At 33.3% G+C, this 22209-nt stretch overlaps 1 protein-coding gene across 1 annotated transcript in view; it reads right to left on the bottom strand.

The window, feature by feature from the left end:
* Positions 1–22209, bottom strand: part of DNAJC1 (DnaJ heat shock protein family (Hsp40) member C1) — a 109165-nt gene that overhangs the window by 50837 nt on the left and 36119 nt on the right. Inside the window, exons 2-7 of the mRNA XM_005519112.2 lie at positions 19550–19651; positions 18765–18811; positions 12751–12916; positions 11783–11880; positions 10605–10698; positions 1081–1171 (exon numbers count right to left, since the gene is read on the bottom strand). Of these exons, the coding sequence (XP_005519169.1) occupies positions 1081–1171; positions 10605–10698; positions 11783–11880; positions 12751–12916; positions 18765–18811; positions 19550–19651 (598 nt within the window). The remainder of the gene's footprint in view (positions 1–1080; positions 1172–10604; positions 10699–11782; positions 11881–12750; positions 12917–18764; positions 18812–19549; positions 19652–22209) is intronic.

The raw sequence follows: 22209 nt of genomic DNA on the forward strand, positions 1-22209 counted from the left end.
CTGACAATTTAACAAGTTTTTAATAACTTGAGTCAAGACCTTTTTCAAGGGCCCATTTTGTGGTAGGTATCTCAAACATAATGGCAGGCCTTCCTAACAAGAATTAAATGCACTATTTTGCTAGATTTGGCTGGAGTCCATGCTGCTCACTGAGATGCTGAATGTTATCCATTCTCCCAAACTAGATTCAGCTACAGATAAGTTGAGAATTATTGCTGGAACTGGATCTCTTTGCTGATTTTACAAAATTAAGCTATTTTGTAAATATAAATAATGCAGCTGTATTTTAAGTACCTAAAGGCTTATGCTTACTCCAAGCTAGTAAATTATCACAAAGCACTCAATGCACTTGTCAGAATAAAGGAACTTAAAAGCATGCACTTAAGTACAGTAAATAAAGCGAGCATGCACATACAAACACAGACAGAAAACTCTTAAAATTGTCTTCAGAAGAGGGTAGGTTTAATCACTGTCAAAAGCATATAACTGAAAGAAAAAAGGAAAAGTCACCTATAATTATTCTGAATACTTTACTAAAGGAAGTGTTAATTGCCTTCTCTGGTCTTTTATAAAAGTATAAAAACTTTAAAGCATTTCTTTCAACAACAGCATGAATCTATCTCTGAAGTCTGCATCCATGCTTTTGGAAACTCAAATTATTGTCACTTTCTATCACAAAAAAATAACTTAATATGCACAAAGGAATTATTAAACATATTCTTTAAAAAAAAATATTTACAAACAACGAGAATACAAATGCTCAAAAACCCAAGAGGTCATTTCTGAAAATGCAGAGTACATTTGAGATCTTCCCCTCCCGTAAAGCAATATTTCTAGCAAGGTATGTTGTTCTTGCTACAATCCAGCTGACCACCTGAGTTGTATGCTTCGATAGGAACAAACCAGCATTCTACTGCAAAATTAGCCATGAAATTAATGGCTTATTTAAATTTAATAGCCGTAGAGAAATATATAAAGCACATATTTTAGAAGATTAGAAAAACGTTCGTTCATATACATCCTATGTAGAAGGTATATTGTATTACATCTTTGTTTATTAAGACAGTGGTAAAAACTCACTCTGAAGTGTTTCAAGTTCAGCCTTAGCCAGGGCATCTTCTTTCGCCTTCATTTTTGTTTCTTTATATTCTATATATAATTGTCTGGCATCCTTTAAGAAAATGTTGCAATGGCATTAGCATTCTTATACAAGCAAGTAATTGCAAAGGCTCTGTTTTAAGTTCTCACTTAACCTCACAAAAAAAAAAAACAAAAGGAAAAGAAAAAGGAAAAAAATTAAGATATATTTGCTCCCTTGAGTAACAGCAATTTTCAGTCTAAAACAGAATTTGTGTAATAAAGGCTCAAATGTAATAGCGTTGATAATATAGACCACGATGCTCATTGACAACCTGAAAAGTAAAATGATTAGAGAAACTACCTACAGCTTTGCAGAGACCATGCATGCACTTTGCTCAAATCAGCAATCCGGAAGTTCAAGAGAAAAAGAGATGTTTTTCATTAGAGTAGTGTGCACAGGGGCAAACAAAGGCAACTAACTGCTAGGCAGCAACCACCTGACTGTGAACTCATTAAGGTAACATTAAATGCATGTGCCAGCTTGTTCCCCCCCTCCTTTTTTTTTTTCCAACCAACTTCTACATTGCCATTAAAGTGTTGGAAATACACTTTTTTTTACTCCAAGGATTAGATTCTAATCGGCAATCTATAAAGCAAATGTACACATAAAACTAGAAGTCCTGCCACACATGCACCACAATAAAGTACACCTTTCCAAAATCTGATGAATGAGTAATTATAGACTACTGTTGAAATCTTTCCGATATGAACTACCAGATTGCTGAAGTAAGAAATATGGAGAGTTTTCTTACTCTCATCAGTTTAAGGGATTTCTGTACTCATTCAAAAATAAGGAATCCAAAATAGAAATGCTGAAATAGAGAAACTGTTATTTATCATTATCAAGCATGCAGAATGTTTATTGTATTACATAAAAATTAATTACAGTATTAGATAGACCTAATCTGAGATCTTTTTACCCAAAAATACTTTTTGGTGTTATTACACTAACAGTACTGCTTTTTACAGATAAAGGGTAACTTAAATTTGAATGCAAAATGTATTGTAAAATGGTAGTAAATATTTTTTATAGCTTCAACTATATTTGAACAAAACCTAGTATCATCAACATGAAATAAGACACCTTAAGAAATCTTGAAAAGAAAAATCTGAGCAGTCATTATTGCTGACTCTAATGGTAGGGTAAAAATCATCCCATTTTCCCTGCAAATATACAACAGTTGTTCTTCATGTTACACCTGCATCTGCCTTTTCAAATCTAATTGAAGGAGGTTGGAAGCATGTGGCAGGAATAGTGACCAAGCTCTGAGCAGAACTTTGTAGTGGTTTGGAGACATCTCATAGATACAGATCAGCATGCCTGAAGAACAACTCTGATAAATTCCCACAGAAGATCAGTAAAGTTCCACCTCCTTCCAAAACACCTCTTCTTACTGTCTTTTTTTATTATTTTTTTAATTTGGTACAGGAAATAGAAAGTTGGGGGTTTTTTGCCAGTCTTATGTAGGAAATCTCTGCACACAAAAGTAATTTTAAAGGATTTACATAACTTTTTGCTTCTGAAACATAACTTTTTGCTTCTGAAACATAACAGAAGAGAGCATCTCACATGCTAATAGTTTTAGGATTGGGGAAGAGGGGTTTCTTTAAGTAGAGTTGTGGCTAAAAAAAAGGTGTAGTTACAGGAGGACTAGTATTAACAGCAGATACATAGGTTTTGAGGAGACATACTTGAATTACAAAATTAGGATCAGCACTGGTTCTCTTTTTGGTTTACCTGAAATAAGAATTCCCTACCACACTGGAAACTTTCCTTATACTCTCAAGGTTTGGCCTACTTGCAAAAGTAAGAAACAGAAACAGCCATAAAAGCAATAGTTCATTTCTGCTGAGTTTGAAACATTTGGGTTGTGTGGCATACACAAGACTCAGACTTACAAATATCCAAAAAACGCTTTTGTTTAAGGCTATGATTTCAAAATGGCTACAATTAACTGGCATTTAAATTTAACCCATTTGACACTGAAAGCCAATATTTGATGCTAAATTCTGGTGTAAAATCCATTATTGCTTGTGGGATCTCCAGACAGCAGGCACTAGGGGGTAACTGTCAATCTCTCCAGCACGTCAATCACAGAACAATTGGAAATGTGGCTCAGATGAAAATGAGACACAATAGCTGAACAACAAAGAATACTAGTCAGAAGCACGTAAATGAAATTTGGTAGTATTGTTGCTTTATAGATATAGAATGAATTATCACTACAAATGGAGTAATATGCAGGTAACAAAGGCAGCATCAGTCTTTTATCTTATCAGTAAGATTATTATGGCTAGTACCATAATAACAAAAAAGGGGAAACGGCACAATTTGAAGCATACACAAATGTATACATACAAAGAAAAGCAAAGAAAAAACCAAAACAACAAAAAGCTTTACTCAGAATGGATTTTTAAGATTTGAAAATCAAATCCCACAAAAAATAAGAATGACTCTACAGGTTGTAAAGAAAAATTAAAAGACATACCTGAGTAAAGACTTTAATCCACAGACACAAATTTTATGTGTATTAGACTTTATAGGTCAAAATGAAAAAAACACTGGAAAACCATTGAACATAGGAAGTCCTTTGAAGAAAACTTCTACCTTAATGTAAACAAGCCCCTTTCAATTTATTCTTCATTAGCTTTCAATCAGTCTCAACAGGAATATTTATTTTCAAGAATATTCAGTTTTGGTAGTGTAAGTATCTCAAAATAGTTTTATGCTCAGATTTTTTACTTTTCCAAAGTGATAAATTTAAGCAGTCATTTTGTCTCAATACAAGAATTTTAGGGCAGTAAAGAAACTGACAATACAGATACAGTCTCTTCCAATCTAATGCTCCTTCCCCCGTGATTCAGTAACGATTTTACAGCTCAAAACATCAACATTTTATACTTAATGTACACTTCACCTTCAAGAGGTAAAAGACATAAGAAAAGCAGTATTTCTGTACTTCTGGGGTGGAAAGATACAGAGAAAAAAGACACAAATACAAAGCTTGGAACAATTCTAACTAAAATTCCACCTCACCTAATCAGAAATATGTTCTCATTTGCAGGAGTTTAAGAAGTTTTCAAAAAAAATCAAAACTAATACAATATTTCTTCTCACCATTAAAGCAGTATAGCATACAATTAGTTAAGCATAAAGAATAAAGTAGAGGGCCGATATATGCTGATTTTTATACTATAAATTCAAATATATACTTTCCAAAAAGGAGCAGAATGAAAAAAAAGAATGTATTGGAAATGCAAAATTCTGCTATTAGTATATCTAAATTATATTTAAACTGACATGTATAGGAAAATCCTGTGATTACCCTCATATTTAATCACAAATAAGAATGAAGAATATTGAAATATTCTTGAAAATATAGTTTCTTTCTTTATATCAGTATCATCTCATGTTGTTAAATTGAGATTGCCCAGACAAAGCTGAGCCTGAGTTATGCAGAAATACAGAAATTCCTGATACTGAACTTTCAAGAGTTTCTTTCATTTGTTTTAGGGTTTGAGGTCTTGCTTGGGGTTTTAGGTGTTTTTTTGTTTGTTGCTTTTAAATCAAGAGATACAGCATTTATTCAAACTGTACTAATTGTAGAAGTAAAAACTTCTGTTCTGAGTAAGACTCAGTCATTTTGGCTTCTCCTGGATTTTTGGGGAGGGTGATGAGTCTTTGTTGGTTTGTTTGCTTTGTGGTTTTTAGGTTTTCGTTATTCAGGTATTTTTCCCTCCAGTAAATATTAAATCTTCCTGGCTTTCTGGTCTACCTCAAAAGAAACTGGAGATTAGGAGAAAGAAAGCAAACAGCTTGAAACAACTTGCTGTATGAGAGTCTTCATTTCAGATTTTGTGATAGAAACAGCTCACATTTTAGTTCTTTGGGTAAGGGATTGACACAAAGAAAATTCACTGTTAATTGAAAACTTTCTCACAAGCATACTTAAAATCATTATACTGAAATACTTTTCTTTGGAATAATTTTAATTACATCAAAAAATAAATACTTCTACGGAGCTGTTGAACCAATTTTTTTGTCTTTTTGAGTACTGTATTGCATACAGTATTATTGTATGCAATTTATATTAAAAAGAGAGAAAAAAAGGAGTTAAATTAAATTTACTCTACCAGCTGACCTTCAATTTGCTATTTCTATGCAATAAAATTTCCAGCCATTACATCACAGCAAAAATACTCTTTGGATAGGATTCTGAACTAGTGATATCAATGTGTACGAAATAACATTTTAAAAAGAGTTGAACATTACAATTTATACTTCTCTTTGGCATTTTTACCTCTTTGCCCAAAGGAAACCTAGTAAACAAATAGGAATTACATTACTTCCTCCTTGATAATAAAAAAAATTGTGCTTTGCCTGTAGAACAATCCCAGGTGTGGGGAGGCTCTTCAGTTGTGTACAGCCCGTGGGCAGTTGTGGCCTGGTTCCCAAGCCTCGGTGCACCATGTGACCAGCAGCTGGCTGTGCCACTGCAGTCTCTGCTGGGAATTCCATGTGCCCAGTGGTGAGACAAAGGCAGCCAGAAGGGGAAACAGAGGTCTGTGCTGCAAGGCCTCTCTGGGACCCACTTCACACCCCATGAAGCCTCACACTGAGCAGACCAGTAGCAATAACTGAGAGCCAGCATGAGTTACACTCATGTGGTAGGACATGTCGACTTACAGTAAGGGATATAAAGAAGCTGCCACAGCACAGCAGACAATTAAAAGCAAATTTCTTTACTGTCTTACATTTATTTAAAACTATTACTATTTTTGCAGCACATTTTTCCTTCACAGCCTCAAGGAGTACCCAGTTAGACACAAATTATTTTTGCATACACCCAGAATACTTGTTTTACCATCCCCTCTCCTCTGACCTGCTTCTAAGCTTCTAATTGACCTCAGGGTCAAGAGCTTCATCCTTACTTTGGTTCTCCCAACAGCTGCGGAATAGCAAGAAACAGAGCAAATGGGCAATCACTTGTGCCACACATCCTGCAATTGCTCCCTCCTCACAAATTATACCAACATTGGTGCTATACAGTAAATTGGAACATGTCAAAACCCTCAAAACCCTGTAAAGCTGGGAAATTGAGCGATATTTAACCTTACTGACTTGAATAAATCCTTTTTTTTCTTAATATTTTTAAGGCATATGTTATTAAATGCAATAAATTTTGTTTTAATCTCACACAATTTTATATAAAGTCACATTTGAAGACAGAAAAAACACACAAATACATTTGCTGACCTAATCAAATCTTGCTTGGAAGCTAACCTGCCAAAGGAGATGCCCTGCTGGCAAAGCCTCTTGAGTTTAATGACACATTGCCAATCCGTTTAAGGCCAAAAGCTGAACCATCTCTAAACAGGTGTTGAATTGTGATCATGGATTAAAAGAAAACCTGAGGAAAAAATGCCAAGAAATTAAACACCTCTGGGTCACTAGTTTGAATCTATTCCAGACTACTAAATCAGCTACAGTAATTACCATCTGGTAGTCTACATAAAAATAAATTACTGGCTCTTTTGTTTTAATTCACTTTGTGCTACAAAAAGGTCTTTATAAACACAAGTTTCAATTGTAATTGAAAGCTTTGTTGATAATCTCACAAGGTTATACCCAGCGCAACTATGTACTGAGCTCTAACTGCGTTCTCATTACTGGTGAGCCACCAGCTCTCCCAACAGCTCACTGCAAGGGTGTGCACTCTACACCTACAGGATTACAGATAGAAGAAGGAAACTTTATTTTCTTAACAAGAAACCATTTCTGTCCAAAACAAACAAAAATGCTTTCTGCTCCATTACCCACAGGACAACAGCAGGCTCATAATTCAGTTGGTGTAAAAATAAAGACATTCAGTCCTAAACTTCACCACATCAGTGTGGAGGAAAAGTTGACAGGACCACTAAGAAACATACCTATCTTCTGTTTTCTGAAGGAAAAAAGATGTGAAGAATAATTAAAAACATTTTTCAAAAAGACCACTTTTCTTAAGTTATATGTTCGTACATCCAAAAAACCCACCCTCTAGTCAGGTGGTTTTGGAATAAACTGAAATTAACTTAGAGCAGCTCTCCCCCAAAACATAAGTACACTTAACACAACTGTCTATTCTGTATTGCATACACAATTTGAACTGAAATTCTTGCACACTACATGTAGCTAGTTTATTTCATTCTAACAAGATATTTTAGTTTCAATAAGCATTTTAAATGAGTTTTTGGGGATTCTTTTCCCCCCCTTTTTTTGAAAATACATTGCCTTTTTCCAGGTCATTTTCATGAAAGCATTAACTAAAATGGCCTTAGAAACAATCTTCATTCTTTTGCTATTTTTTTCTTATCCTACATTACAAGAATTAAACTTGGTAATAGGCAATGTAATTTACACTCCACTTAATGTTTCCTTCACAGCACACATATTTGATTTATGATACAATTTATGTATTATTTCTTCCTTTACTGCTTTGAACAAGCTTAAAAATGCTGTTTTCACTCCTAAATTTAACTAAACTCAATGTGTGGATAAAAAAGACTGTGCAGTTTCTCTCAAAATACAATTGTCAAGTTTAAAAAACCTATTCATTTTCTTAGTTTCTCTCATCCTCCTCTTACACATTTTTCTTCCAGTTTCTTGACATAAAATGCAGGCTACAATAAAATAGCATAGGCCATCACAAGGGCATACAAACAAAGCATTTTTCTTTAGTGAAGGCCCACCTTAATTATTTTAAGTGCCTCCTTCTGAAATCTGACATTTTGAAGGAGGAAGGGAAATAGGAGAAAGACATTCAATTGGATAAATGAGAACCAGGCATGAGCAGAAGCTCGGCAACCTGAATCCTCAGACACAGCTGTTGCAAGAAGAATATTCACATTAACTAACGGGGGAAAGATGGATGCTAGGTAAAAAAAAATCAGTACAAGAAGGGCTAAAAAGTTTTATTTGTTGATATTGTTGTTATACTGTTATGTTTGATTTCTTTCAGGGGTTTTTATTGCAGTCTCCTCTGAGGAAGAACTTGTATCTATTACAGGCAGGTGCTTCTGCTTCATTAGTTTGAGGAAACTGTTCAGCTGTTTTACTGGCAGAGCAACATTCAGTTAAAAGCATTGCTAACACTTCCCCCTTCCTGTCCCAAACATGGTTCTTTTAAATATGGATGCATTTTTAGAAGTTAATTTACAATTGGATTAGTTGCAGCTGAACGACAGGTTTTGAAAACAATTTGTTGGCTCTTAAATGACTGGAGAAATCATTTAGATTAAAACAATAAACAAAATCTGTAGCATCCATTCTGATGACTTGCAATACGACATGTAACACTACTCACTATCTATAGGATCCTTCATCTTCTGCCTTAGTGGTTTTATTTACATCAAAAGCATGAAGTACTCTGAAATTTCAAGCCTGTGTATTACTGAAGAAAAAAGCACTGAGATTTAAAACAGGACCTCTGTACCAGGGTGTGATCTTACAAGTACAGATAACTTTTTGCTCCACTTTGGTCATTAAGGCAGATCTTGCCAAAATGTTAAATATACATCAAAATCAAAAAGAACCCAGGGGCCTCTCTGTCAAGGTAGTTACAACATACCAGGTATCATTTCAGCTGTCATCTCAGAACATAGCTCCAGCATGAGGTCAACTGCTGTTCTTTTGCTCTTCCGAAGAGGTGATACTAAGTATTGTTAACTAATAAATAATAAGCTACAATAATTTATTTCTGTCACCTGAAGTCCTGAATAGTTTTAACATTGAAGATTATTTATGGTTTATTGCATTTTAACTCATGTAACTAGTGGGTCATGTTCAACAACAATAAAACACCCTGCAGTGAAGCAGAAGTGTCATTTATGTATGGGCCAATTTACTCTAGAACCTCTATCTCTTTCATTCCTCTTTGCTTCAAAGACTTCCTGCTCTGAATTCCTCTACAATATGCTTCCCCTGACACCAAACCCTGCTTGGTCTCCAATTTTCTAAGAGTTACTGGTCAGCTCTTTTTCTAGTACTATTAATTAAATGGATTAGGAATCCAAACAAAGGCTAAGTTCTACACAGCATGAAACATCATTTTTGTTGTATTTTTTTCCTAACAATTCTGACAGGCATAGGAGCTGCTTTTTGAACAGCAAACCTGAAACTTGTTATACCGACATAACACTATCTTAATATCATAAAAATTATAAAAAGCCCATAAGAAGTCCTAAATTTAAATTATTAACTGATCTTACTGCATTGTGTGATTTTTAAAAATTTTGCAATTAAAGCAAAAGGAAAAGTACTATAATTATGAATAAAGTTTCAAAAATGCAGCAACAGAGTTTGCTGACATTAATTATTTTCTATCTGACTCACCTTGATGAGAAATGAACACCAAAGCTTAATTTGGACACAACAGTTGATTAAGCATAACCAACTTGCTTTACGAACGTGCAAAAATCAATGTTTTTTTAATAAAACAGGCCCAAAATGCTAATGAAAATTTTAAGAGAGCAAGAGATTAATTTTTGCCTCTGTTTGTAGGAAAAGTTAAAAGCTATAAAAGTGGATACTGGAAGCCCAGGCATTATTGCATTTATAACTCTTACAAGAATTTAAGTGAGTAGGAATTATACCTATAGTCTTTTTCAAGTTTGAACACAGACAAAATTCAAACACTGATGCCATTTCTACTACTTATACTTTTAAATTAACACTCAACATTTCTGTAAAACCAAAGAAAAATCCACCTCACATTACCTGATCTCTATTACCAGTGACAAAGGTATTAAACAGTCTATTTAAGGAAGATGCAAAGAAAGAGCAGGTGAATTTAAAAAGTTTTTCTGGTAACTGATCTGACAGTACTTCATTGGCTGAATAGCAGCTGGATTTTACAGTTTATAATATTATATTAAAACACAATAACTGTGAGCAAGCCTGCCACATTGATGTTTATAAATTACAACTATACCTTTGTTATTTTACCTCAGCAACTTTAGGTATCAATTTGTATTGTTATCCAGTGAATTAAAGAAATTCCATCATAAAAAGTAATTTTAATGTTACCCCAAATTTAAACGGCATATTAAAATTTGCTATGAAAGTACAGTATTTGCTGATTTGAGATTAAAGTACTTTTGTTAACATCACTTAAAAAATATTGCTATTCCTAATTAGATGGATATATATCACCCCTCTCCCATCATTTATTCTTGTAGTTTTGCCTAAGAGAAACTGCTTTCCTAGCTCATTAAGATTATGCATTTAAAATACATTCATATTTCCATGAATTTATGACATCAAATTTAACTCCAAAGAGTAATCTCTTTATATATACATATATATATATATGCTATGTGTTTGAGCCAAAAAATTGATTAAGAACAAGTGCTACACATCTGATTATGCATAATAACACCATCAAGAAAAATTAAGTAACACAATTTAACATCATTACTGTTACCTGAAATAACTGAGGTAAAGCTTTGACTGTGAGACAGAACCATATTCCCAGCTTGCATGGAAGTAAATCATGCCATTGTGGTTTGTCCAGTACCCTGCAGTCAAATAAAATTGTAGGTTTTTCATTATTGCCACACAATCACAAAGCCAGAACTTTCCCATTATCCTTTAAGACGATAAGCACTTGTCAACTCCCATAAAAATGTCTAACTACATATTAATAAACATCCATTTAAAACATTTAATTCAAAATATGTAACAGCTAACTTCTAATAATTTCTGTATTTTGATCTCCTAAAAGGACTTTTCTTACCGAAAATAAATTCATAAGCCACATAATCACTTTAGTTTAAATAAAAAAAACAAACTAAAAAACCACTCAAGCCTCAACCAAGTGTTCTCAAGTGCTGACAACCAGATATGAAGACTGTAGCATAAACAAAACAATATATAAAAATTAATGTCATTTGCAGTTCACTGGAGCATTGCTCACTGATGTCATCAGGAAAGACGACAGGCAGAACGGTCCCTGATCTCCATCCCTCATTGATCCAGTTCATGCCCCTGCTGTGTGAACTATTTAAACCTTTTATTTCTTTCTATGAATCAATAGAAGAAATAGTGGTATCTTCTGGAGTGTACTGAAAGTCACTATTTCCCTATGTGTTCCTTGACAAACAATGTGTTAGAAGCCCTTACCAACATGCTGATTTTTAAGTTAATCAGATAAAAAGCATTTAATCAGACAAACATTAAAACCCCATAAAAACTCCTTGCTCAAAGAGCAATAAATTAAAGCTCAAATAAATTGAAATTTGCTAACTGCAATCAAAGGCAAAAACCCTTAAAGAGGGAAAAAGTTCTAAAATCTTCTAAAATCAACTTAGATTAGAAATTAGAAATTTCAACTTAGGTAGAAATAATACTCTTTTATGAGACAGATGCCTTTAATTCAGCCTTAATCTTTCCGTGATTATTGATCTGGTGAATAAACACCGTGTGTTTATTTACAAATCCAAATCTGAAAACACTAGCACTTTATATCTGCAATGGCTGTTACTGCAAATACAGTTATTTTTCTCACAGAGTATTTCAAAGATGCAAAAAGAAAATGAGAGAAGTAAATCAGCAGCTGAAAGAATGTTTTAAAATGCAGAAAACAAGAGAGCTGTTTCCCACCTTTCATTTTTGTCGAGAGCAGCAAGTTTGGCTTCATCTGTACTCCTACCGCCTGTTTTTTTCTTCTTCTCCCTCTTTTTTCTGCTAAGCAGTTCATCCTTGATGTAGAAAGAACTACGGTTACAGGTTATCATTAGCATGTAAACCACAAATGTTACTGGGACTCTTCTGTGAAGGGTAAACAGTAGAGTAGCATTTATGCAAATGTTTCTGGGGTCCTACATGATTAAGTAAAATGATCTATCTTAACAATAACTGTTGCCATGGTATCCAGTCTTTAAACACACATGAAGTCCAGTTCTGTCACTCATGTGTATCTCCATAGCAATCAAAGTTTTCTAAGAGGAGAAAGCATTCAACTTGCCTCCTTTCTCATTCATCAACTTCAATAATGCAGTGGAAAATAAAAAAAAAGTAAATAGATGCTAATGTATGAATATTTTTCAAGTTATGCTTAGTTTTTTTCTTAGTCTACTAAGTGCAACAGACTTTTATGACAAAAAAAAAAATAAAAAAATAATGTGATTTATACTGCTTACCAATTCCCATCCTGTTAAGAAAAACCCAAACCTAAAAAGCATTTAGATTAGAACAAATGCAAAGCAAGTATGACTTTTAAACAAATAAAACCTGATTATTTTTAAACCCTAGATATGACTACAGTAGCATATGATTCTTCATCAACAAATGATAGACTTTTTCTCTTCTTCCTTCCAGCTAAAAACCCAGGACCAGCTCTTGCAGTTTATTACCAATTCTAGAAAAATTAGGTGTTTTTTAAATTACTATTTCTGAGATGCTGAATATCTCATTCTGTAATTATCATAATTTTAAATATAATTGTTTTAAAATGTGAAAAATCCAAATTCAAGCCAGGGGAAGTGGCAGAGATCTCTATAATACGCAAACTTCTACAGCAAATTTGGTACTAATAATTGAAGCAAGTTTGATTTATTACCAATACTTACCAGCTGTTTTTCCAGGTAGATTGACCAAACCACAGCATAATGACCCACTGTGAGTATAATGAACAAGAGTAATGCCAGCTCAGCATTGCTCATTTTTCTCACCCGCCTGTAGTAGAACACAGGCTGTCGCCAATCTGGTAGTCCATTGATTAGAATATCATCATACCTACAGTAGCAAACATAACAGGCTTTCATGGAGAGCTAAAAATTAAATAAGCCAAACTATCCAATTATGAAACAAAAGATAATCCACAGAGTGCTTGAATAATACACACAAAAGATCATTTAGTAATTTATTTTTTTTTTAGAGAGCAATGACTTGTTTTGTCAGCAGATAGGCTTGCATGTGGAAACAAACAGGCTCCAAACACTGGGGCAGGGAAAAAAAAATTCAAATGCTCCTGCAACACTTACCCCCCTCCCCCTCCAAGTTCATTCACTTCTGCAGTAAGAGACTTCCAGAAACGTCTATGCGTTCTACCGTTCTATGTGCTCAGTAACCAGTGGGCAGGTCTCCATGATCAAAGTAAGTAAAACCCACAAACAACTAAATAGGTAGCCAAGAACAAATGTCTCAAACACTACAAACCCTTTTTTCTTTTACAAATTAAATGCGCAAGTGCTGGGGGGAAGGGAGAGGTATCTCTGTTTTTGGTTTTTGTCATTTAGTACCACAAAATCCCTTAGGTAAAAACATGCCAGACTTATCATACCTTCTTTGTAAGATAAGAGTTTCAATTAGAGGCTTGATATTGATGTTTGAAAACAAAGTTCACTAGTTTTTGATTTTCTATTTGAAACACTGTCTTCAAAATCAATCTATTTTAAAACTGTTTAATTTCTAACCCTACCAACTGTACAGAAACTATTTTATGACAATCCCTTTTCCTTCATACAAATATTCTGAAATATCTTCGTTTTTCTGTGGTCTTTTATTTACAGTATTTGATTAATTTAAAAATAAACAAACCACAGACATGTAAACCAGATTTTTTTAAATTAACTTTTCAGAGTAAAGTTTCAAACAAAAAATCTCTACAGTAAACTCAAAAACCTGTATGTTCAAGATGCACAACCTGTTAATCTTAAATTGAACACAACTCATTACATATTCTAATCACACCATTTCCAGAATTAAATCTGCACTGAAAGGCCTAATTTGGTGCAACACATTGACCAAAATATTTTAATTAAAAATATTCTGAGTTAGTCGCAGGCCTAATTACAGGAATAGAAATAGGGCCTATATTGTCATGCAGGTCAGTAGAACTCAGTAGTAGGTTTTTCTCAAGTAAATTGACCAATCCAGGAATAATAGCGCAGCTGCTAAACTGCCAGTCTTGACATGTAAATCAATTTAAATGCAACAACTGCACTAGCTACTTTGATAGTTATTAAATTGATACCTTGGAGATATACTAAAAAAAAAAAATTTCCACAAGCAAATTCATTTTAAGCTGAAAAAGAAGCAGTGGTTTTCAATTAAAAAATATACCTTAATATAGTGCATCTGAAAAGCTAACTTCTGATAAAACATTTGTTCAAGTTGGCACCATTATGTCTGTATAAAAGATTTAACACCTCAGGATTCTGCTAGGTTCTGAATGATACCAGAAGTAAAATTCATATTACAAAATTCTATCTTCCATTACAACTATGAAAATACTATGTTTAACATCTATTATTGTAAAATTTGAACTAGTAACGTTTTTCTTTTTCCAGTAATTCAGAACAAATTAACTACTGATACCTTAATACAAACTCTGTTCAGAAAAATAGCTTCTTATTTTAAAAATAAGCTTTCTACTTAACTTTTGTTTAAGAAATAAGTAGAAGTTTTAGCCTTTAAAAAATATTAAGACATTTACAAGATTTTAGTGATAATAGAAAGAATATTTTAGAAACAGAACCATCTTTAAAACAAATTAGGTTGATAAGATTTTACATAAGATGTTCTTCCTTTGAAATCTTCAGAGAAATACATGTGCAATCTAATTTGATACTAATATACATTTATTAAGCAACTGCTTTCTTATATACTAAGGATTGTTAACTGATGTACTGAAAAAGTGACTAGTGATTGAATGAAGTCCACATATGCTGATGGTAACAATATAGTAATATATAAACCAAGATTTCAAACTAACATTTAGCAGCCATGTTCTATTATGAATTATCAGTTAAGAAAAAAGAAATGAAGACAGCAAAGCCTCTTGCATTAAGTGCTTTAAACAGCACTCGGTATTTACTAGGCTATGTCCGCTGTTCTGAACAACAGTCCCCACGGATTAAGTCTCAGAATCAATGCTCTATTGATTTTACTATCAATGAGCATTATGGCTCACACGACTGGCCATTTTAAGGGAAGATAGCTTCTATTATAACCCACTTTTTAGAATATATACTGTTAAAAGATAAATCACTGCTTTCAATAGTAATTAAGCTCTGTATTTGAAAAATAAAGATATCAATGATTTTTAGGTTTTTAACTGGAAAATGATCCTACTAAAACTCAGAAGCTTCCATAATTTTTAAATTTTAATTTTCAAATTTAGAATGTGATTTAATTTAAAGAAAGTTTCTCATTAAATAATTCCTGTATCGACATTTATATTAACGATGAAAGACAGTTAATCCGTGTGCATCAGGAACTACATTTGGAATTTAATTACAAATCATTTTTTTAGCCACCTGTATTAATTGTAACCCTATGTAGGAAAAAAACAAGCTGAAAAGAAAAGATACATCTGCAGGGTTTTTTCCACAAACATATGCACACAGAATACAGCAAAATTTTTCACATATGAGCATGCCTATCAGTTGGCTCTGAAATGTAGCAGTCAACAAACTACAAAAACCCCAAAGCACCAGTACAGACACAGAAAGCCAAAAACTTTCCCCATTTAAAACTATGTTGAGTTCATTTATTTTAAAACTCAGCAGTCTATAAAAGACTTGGTAGTCCTGCACTAAAAGTAACAAATTGCAAGATTATAAACATTTCTTTTTTTCTGTAAAATTTCATAAAGTAGCTTTTAGATTTCTTTGTGAATCAATTATGTTGCAAGTAAAAAATCCATTAACTGTAGTAACTAATTACAATATCATCAATCTTAATATAATTTACTTTTCCCTTTAGGAGAGTCACTGTATTTGATATTTTGAATAATTTCAGACATCTGATATAGTTTATATACTATAACCTTGAATTAATGAGGACAATTCTGAACTATGGAAAGATTGCACTGGTGGTTTTTATTTTGGGGGGCCAATTTTCCTCAAGCTGTCAAAGACATCCAGCACAACAGTAGCCAGAACAACTTACACCTATGAATACAGACATCTAATTATTAATGAGAACTAAGATAGACACCTTTTTTACTCTATTCCAAGTGTATTTTGATCCCTTTGCAAATGTTTCCTGTAATCAAGCCAATATTGTTACAGAGGATAGGCCTGTTAGGAAAAAAAAGTTCCTTAAAAAGGTAATAAACAATGAAATTAAGATGTAAGATTTCTTTTATGACTAATTTCAATTAACAGAAATGCATAAAACTATCTATTTTTTAATAAACTAAGATAAACAAAGGCTAATAAAATTTATCACCGTCAAATTGATTTACCAATAAATGCCCTAAAGGTGAAGTGTATTTCAGGAAATGCACCTATCTCTACATCTGCTAAAGATAAATTTTTCTGTAGAATTTCACATTGGAGTGTGTATACATAAAATACTGTGTTCTACTGCATGTATGTTTAATTTAATGTTAAACAGTGCTATATTAACTGATGTTGCATGTATGTTTATTGTCAGAATATTTGAATGTTTTGATCATGTTTCACTCAAAAGTGTGTAGGAGAGAAGTACTAACATGGCAGTATTACTCTATTATGTACTAATGATACCGGTATACTTCACAAGCAACAATATAACTTTCTCAAAAAAGAAAACCATGTTTTAAAGCCCAGTCATATCACTGTCAGTAGACAACAACTGGCCAACAGATCTGCCTTTTTAAAAGACTGTTTCTGTACTCATACAAATAAACACCACCTCTGACATTCACCAAGAATGACATTCACGGTGAAGAGGTTTTATTGCTTCAAAATGAGTTCATCACTCTCTCGTACAGTGCAGGACCTTATTCCTGCCTTTGCCAGTTACACTCTCTGTACACACACCAGGAATGATTACATGACTTTTGAGAGGAACAGTAAGAGCCAGGTACAGCTGACTTGGCCGCACAGAAGTAGAAGCCTGCAGCTCACTCTTCTCTCTGTGGCACAAACCCCTGTCCCAGACCATTTAGGTGTCCAGTTGTGAAGGGATTCCCAGCTCAGTTGCCAGTGTACGGCTGCAGTGCAGTTTCTGCCCAGTGCAGGGACCCCGAGTAAGCTTTGAGCCTATTCCGCTATGTCCATCACCTCACACAATTCAAAGCCAAACACCAACATTGAAAGTAGAAAGATTCCAAAGAGGAGTGACTCCCACCCTTTCCTTTGCTGTACAACTGTAAGTAAGCCTCGGGTTACCTTACAATAGAACCAATATAACAGGGAGAGCAGCTCCCATCACGCTTACTGAAGACTTGTATTAGAGACGTGCTACAACAACACCTTACAGGCCACCCTCCGTTTATGAGCTCAGCTGAGAGATTATCATTACACTGTGCAATAAACCTGATCAATACAGGACTTCTCAAAGTGATGAGATCATACAGCTCTGCTCTACAGGTTATTTCTAAACTCTGCATATTATTTCCAGAAAATTCTCTGAAAGTAAACACTATTTAATCCACCACATTTCTATTTTTTGGTATTTTTTCAACTGTAAAAATTTATTCAACTATAAAATCTGTATTAACCATACATCCACATTGTGCAAGAAAAATATGACATTGTTTATGTACAAAATAAGTTAGTTACAATTAAATCAATCTAAGATGGAACAATCTACTGCTGCTTTAACTTCTCATTTGTAATCACTGATGCACTAACTAACAGTATTTAAGTAAGTTAGTCACATTTGTAATGTATATACATTACATAAATACAAGGCTTAAACCATCATTTTTGCAAGCCACTGCATCACAGTTTCATGCAAAAATCTTCTATTACAGCTGTAAGGAAATCCCTACAAGTTCCATGATGGAACAAAGTTCCAGAGAAGCAACACTGTGAAGGGTATGCAAAAAGTGCTATAAACAAAAAGTTGGGAAGATCTGGGAGATAACTCACTTTAAGTGGCCTGAATTAATTTAGCTAATGTTTTTTTAAAACTTTTGTTATAAGTGTAATTTCACAATTAAATTCTCCTTAGACAGATGAAATAAAAAAACCCACAAATTTCCAAAAGTGCTTCTATGAAGTACATTTTCATGACACTTGAAAAGGGGATTATCAAAAAAGTAGATAATCTGTACTGTAGACCCTGGACTCCTGCCAAGACATCTACAAAGCCAAAATCCCTTCAAGAAATGTCTCATAAAACCCCGTTTAAAGACTTGTAAGCTGAAAGATGATCTACTAAAACACCAACCTAAAAGCAAGTGTCTTTCAGTGTCTCAGTTTTTCTGATAATCATTGGTTGAAATTTCTATTTGTTTAAAAACAGGAAAAAAAAGTCCAAAATAATCTTCCAGAAAGAAAATTAGCCCCAGGTTTCCAGTTCTTTATCCTATCCCTTCAGTTACTGCTGGAACTGCTCCTGAAGCAGCAAGGATAACTAGCATTTATTTAAAAAATATTAAAAAGTTTGCACTATTAGAAATAATATGTCTGAAAGAAAAAAAACCCTATGAACTAAGCAACAGAAAACAATGGAGAAAAACCAGTATGTCATGCAAAAATACCACTTTGCCCTTTGAGCCATATACAATCTTTAATTAAACTATTACATATAATTTACTAACTTAAATTATGCAAAAACAAATCTGAAGTGTTACTAAATCAAATAAGGATTGATTATAGCACTGGTATGAATGCTTTATTTAAAAATCTGAAATTTAACTCACCTCTGCCTCCTTTCTTCATCCTTTAAAACCTCATAGATGGCCACCAACTAAAACAAACAAAACACCAAAAAAGAAAACACAGAAAGATTTTACTTTATGATTTTGAACATAAATTTTGAACAGTAGTATAATATTTACATGTGCCAACAAATGACCTTTGCTAGTTTTCATTTTTCCCTACACACTAAGTAGCAAACCCAGTGTGCAAAAGAAAGTCATGTGTTCATATACAAAGTGTTGTCAAATAAGCAACTCTTTTACAAAATTTTCTTTCTGTCCTCACATCTGTCAAACTGAGTCTTGTCTCAGGTATGTATCCCTTGTTTCATCCTGAAGATCTCACTAAAATTAAGTAAGCTGAATTTAGCCTGAGGTACATTTTTTAAAGTAGAGCTAGTTATAAATTCATGTTATTTCACTCTATAAATATAAAAAAAATAACTAAAATTAATCCTTTGCATTAAATTATGCCTATCTAGGACTTGTGTTGAGAACTGATCAGAAATTTTTCCCACTGCTTTTAGAAGTGCAAAACATATTTTCCTCCTACGAGTAAAAGTATTATGTTCAAATTATTTTTAATATACAGGTAAATACAAAATACAAGTTATTGAACAAGTTAATTCCAAAAAATGTACTTGGTTTTAGTCTAGCTACATTAGCAAAAATGTAATTCAGTGTTTAACTTACTAATTTCAAAGGTGTACCACTGCTCTTACTAAAACAACATCAACATAAAAATTCTATTTCCCCCCAAAAGTTTTATTGCCACACATTGCACTTACTTGCCTAAACTGTATTTCTGCATTTTCATCTTTATTCTTGTCTGGGTGTAAAATTAGAGAAAGCTTTCGATATGCTTTCCGAATGTCTGTAGATGAAGCATCCTGAAAAAAGGAAAACAAAGCAAATTGTAAGAAACTGATTCTCTGAACTTTTTGAGGATCTGAAGACAGCCAACCAAGTGTAGGAACTAAGGCAATGTAATTTGAGACATCTAACAACCAAACCTGCAACCAGCCCAGCCTAAATGACTTAACAGCCATTCAGTCCAATTCATCTTTCATCTTAACTCCTTTCATTACCATACATCCATTACAATGACATTTGCCAATACTTCCAAACACTTTCTTGCTTAAAACCTAGCCCAGGCACCTTCTGCACCATTTAAAAGTTCAACTGAAAACTGAAAATTATTGCATCTGCATATCTTCAAGACAGACATAATTTCAGCAAATTATCATGCTCAATTTCCCAAACTCGGGACTTGCTAGGAACTCTTCCCTTATTAATATTTACATGCAATTCACTCCTAATAGGACTTCCATTCAACTTCAGCTTCACCATGTCTAAAGAATTGTATTTTTCTAAAGTAGCTTCAAATTGCAGTCTTGGAGCTATACTATAGTACTGACATCAATCTATACCTTAACCATTATAAGAATTGCACACATTTTGGGAGAAAAAATAAAACTCAAAACACAAAATGATATACCAACTAAGCTGCACAAATGCAGATTTCTGAATTAATGACTGCTATTTAGTACATGCTGTAAAGATATCCAGAAATGAAGATACCAAAAGTTGTATTCTATATCATATATGTGTTATCCTCACCAGAAGATAAACAAAGCACAACATTTAAACAGAATTACTTGCATTTTACTGCTAACATGTCCAAGGTAACACTTTACAAATCAACCGCTTATCTGACAATTTTCATTTCTTGATTTTATATATATTGTTTCTAAGTATATTCTCTCTCTAATTTTGTGTAAACAGGGATTAAAAACACAGATCTGAATCAGCTGTGGAGCAGAGTGAAATAAGATAATAATTAATGCAATACTGCAATTAGTCTGCTAGGCTTTTTATTACAGATCATTACTTTAATTTTAAATTTTTTGGTTTTATAACATAAGGCTCGCTATTAAAATGCTGTGTACAAGTTTGAGCCCAGAGTGAATAATAGAAAAAGACTGAACAAGGGGAATAAGAAAAGCAGGGGAAAATGCAGAATTTATGAAAATTCAGCACGGGAACTATATTTTAAGGAAGTTTGTATTTTCCCCTTATAAAAGACCAAAGTTTCCATAGTCTCTTCTCTGTCAAAGGAAAATGTTTCTATTACTGAAAGATTTCTCCTGAAAAGAACACACTTCCATTTTTAAATTTTTCCATTTTCAACAGCTACTTCTAAGGCATGTGCACACCAAAGCAGAATTCCTCTGCTCAAACAGCAGCTTGCTTCCAGCTTGATTACTGCCAATGAGTTGCTTCGTATTACCATTGTTTCATAGGTTTATTTTTAACTCTCAGCTAAGGGAAGGAAGAGACAGTGACTGAATATCTATTCTAAGCTCAAAGAAACATTAAATCCTTGAGATGTAGACTTATATGAAATTATTATGAATTATATGGAATACATGTGAAAATGAGATGTAAAAATATCTTTTAAAAATTAGGGATTGAGACCACAATAACCTCGACAAATGAGTACTTCTAGATTTGTGTTTTGGATAAATTATACCTTATTACTTCTCTACCACACATTTAGATGCTGGGTACTATTTTTGAAGCACTTAAGATAAACAGCTAAAAACCTGTAAAAAGCACATTAAGAGCTGTTCTGCAATATTTTTCCAATACCTTCAAACAACAAACAAGCCAAAAAGAAGTTACAGTGATTTCAGTTGTATCTGAAGAATTGAAACTTTAGTTTTATTTGGGAGCAGCAGGATTATTTGTGAAAGAGGTCAAGACAAAAGGTAGTTTATCTGTTCAATACTTAAGCAAAGCAAAAGATCCCAAGACAACTCTGAAATAATAAAGTTGTTTAAATATTTATGTTGTTTCACCTTGAGAAGTTGAGATAAAAATGTATAAATTTACAAAACCAGATTGTTCATCTCAGTTACCAGAAATAATGTAGAGATTGTTTTGTTTCCCCTCATCTACCAACCCAGTCAGCCATTTCATAAACAATATGGGCTGTCTTCAAAAAAAATATAATCATTTAAATACTACTACAGCAAATAAAAAACAGAAAATAGTTTACTGGCCATGGTTTTATCTAAACCATGAAAGTGATCTTTATCAACATATCAGCTTACTGTAATTAAGCCTCTAAAATGTTGAAGAGCATATTATAATACCAACAAATAATTAAATAATGGGATATTACTGTCAATTATTTCATTATGACTGGCACATATTAATTTCTAAAGCAGTAAGTCTGCCTGCTAACCCATTCTCCACAATACCCCCAGCCAGGCGACCACTGTATATTCTAAACATTTTGCCAATTAATGCCACTTATGGGTAATGTTAGGCATCTTCAGGCAGTGTTCCAAATCCTCTAGGACCTGCCCTCAGCAAAAGTTGTTGGATTTTGAGAAAATACTCTTATCTCTACAGAACTTCCTACCAGTGTATAACTCTAAAT

Source organism: Pseudopodoces humilis, chromosome 1, assembly GCF_049639895.1.
Source record: "Pseudopodoces humilis isolate 2021_Gansu_Grassland_sample_001 chromosome 1, ASM4963989v1, whole genome shotgun sequence".
Lineage (NCBI taxonomy): Eukaryota > Metazoa > Chordata > Aves > Passeriformes > Paridae > Pseudopodoces > Pseudopodoces humilis.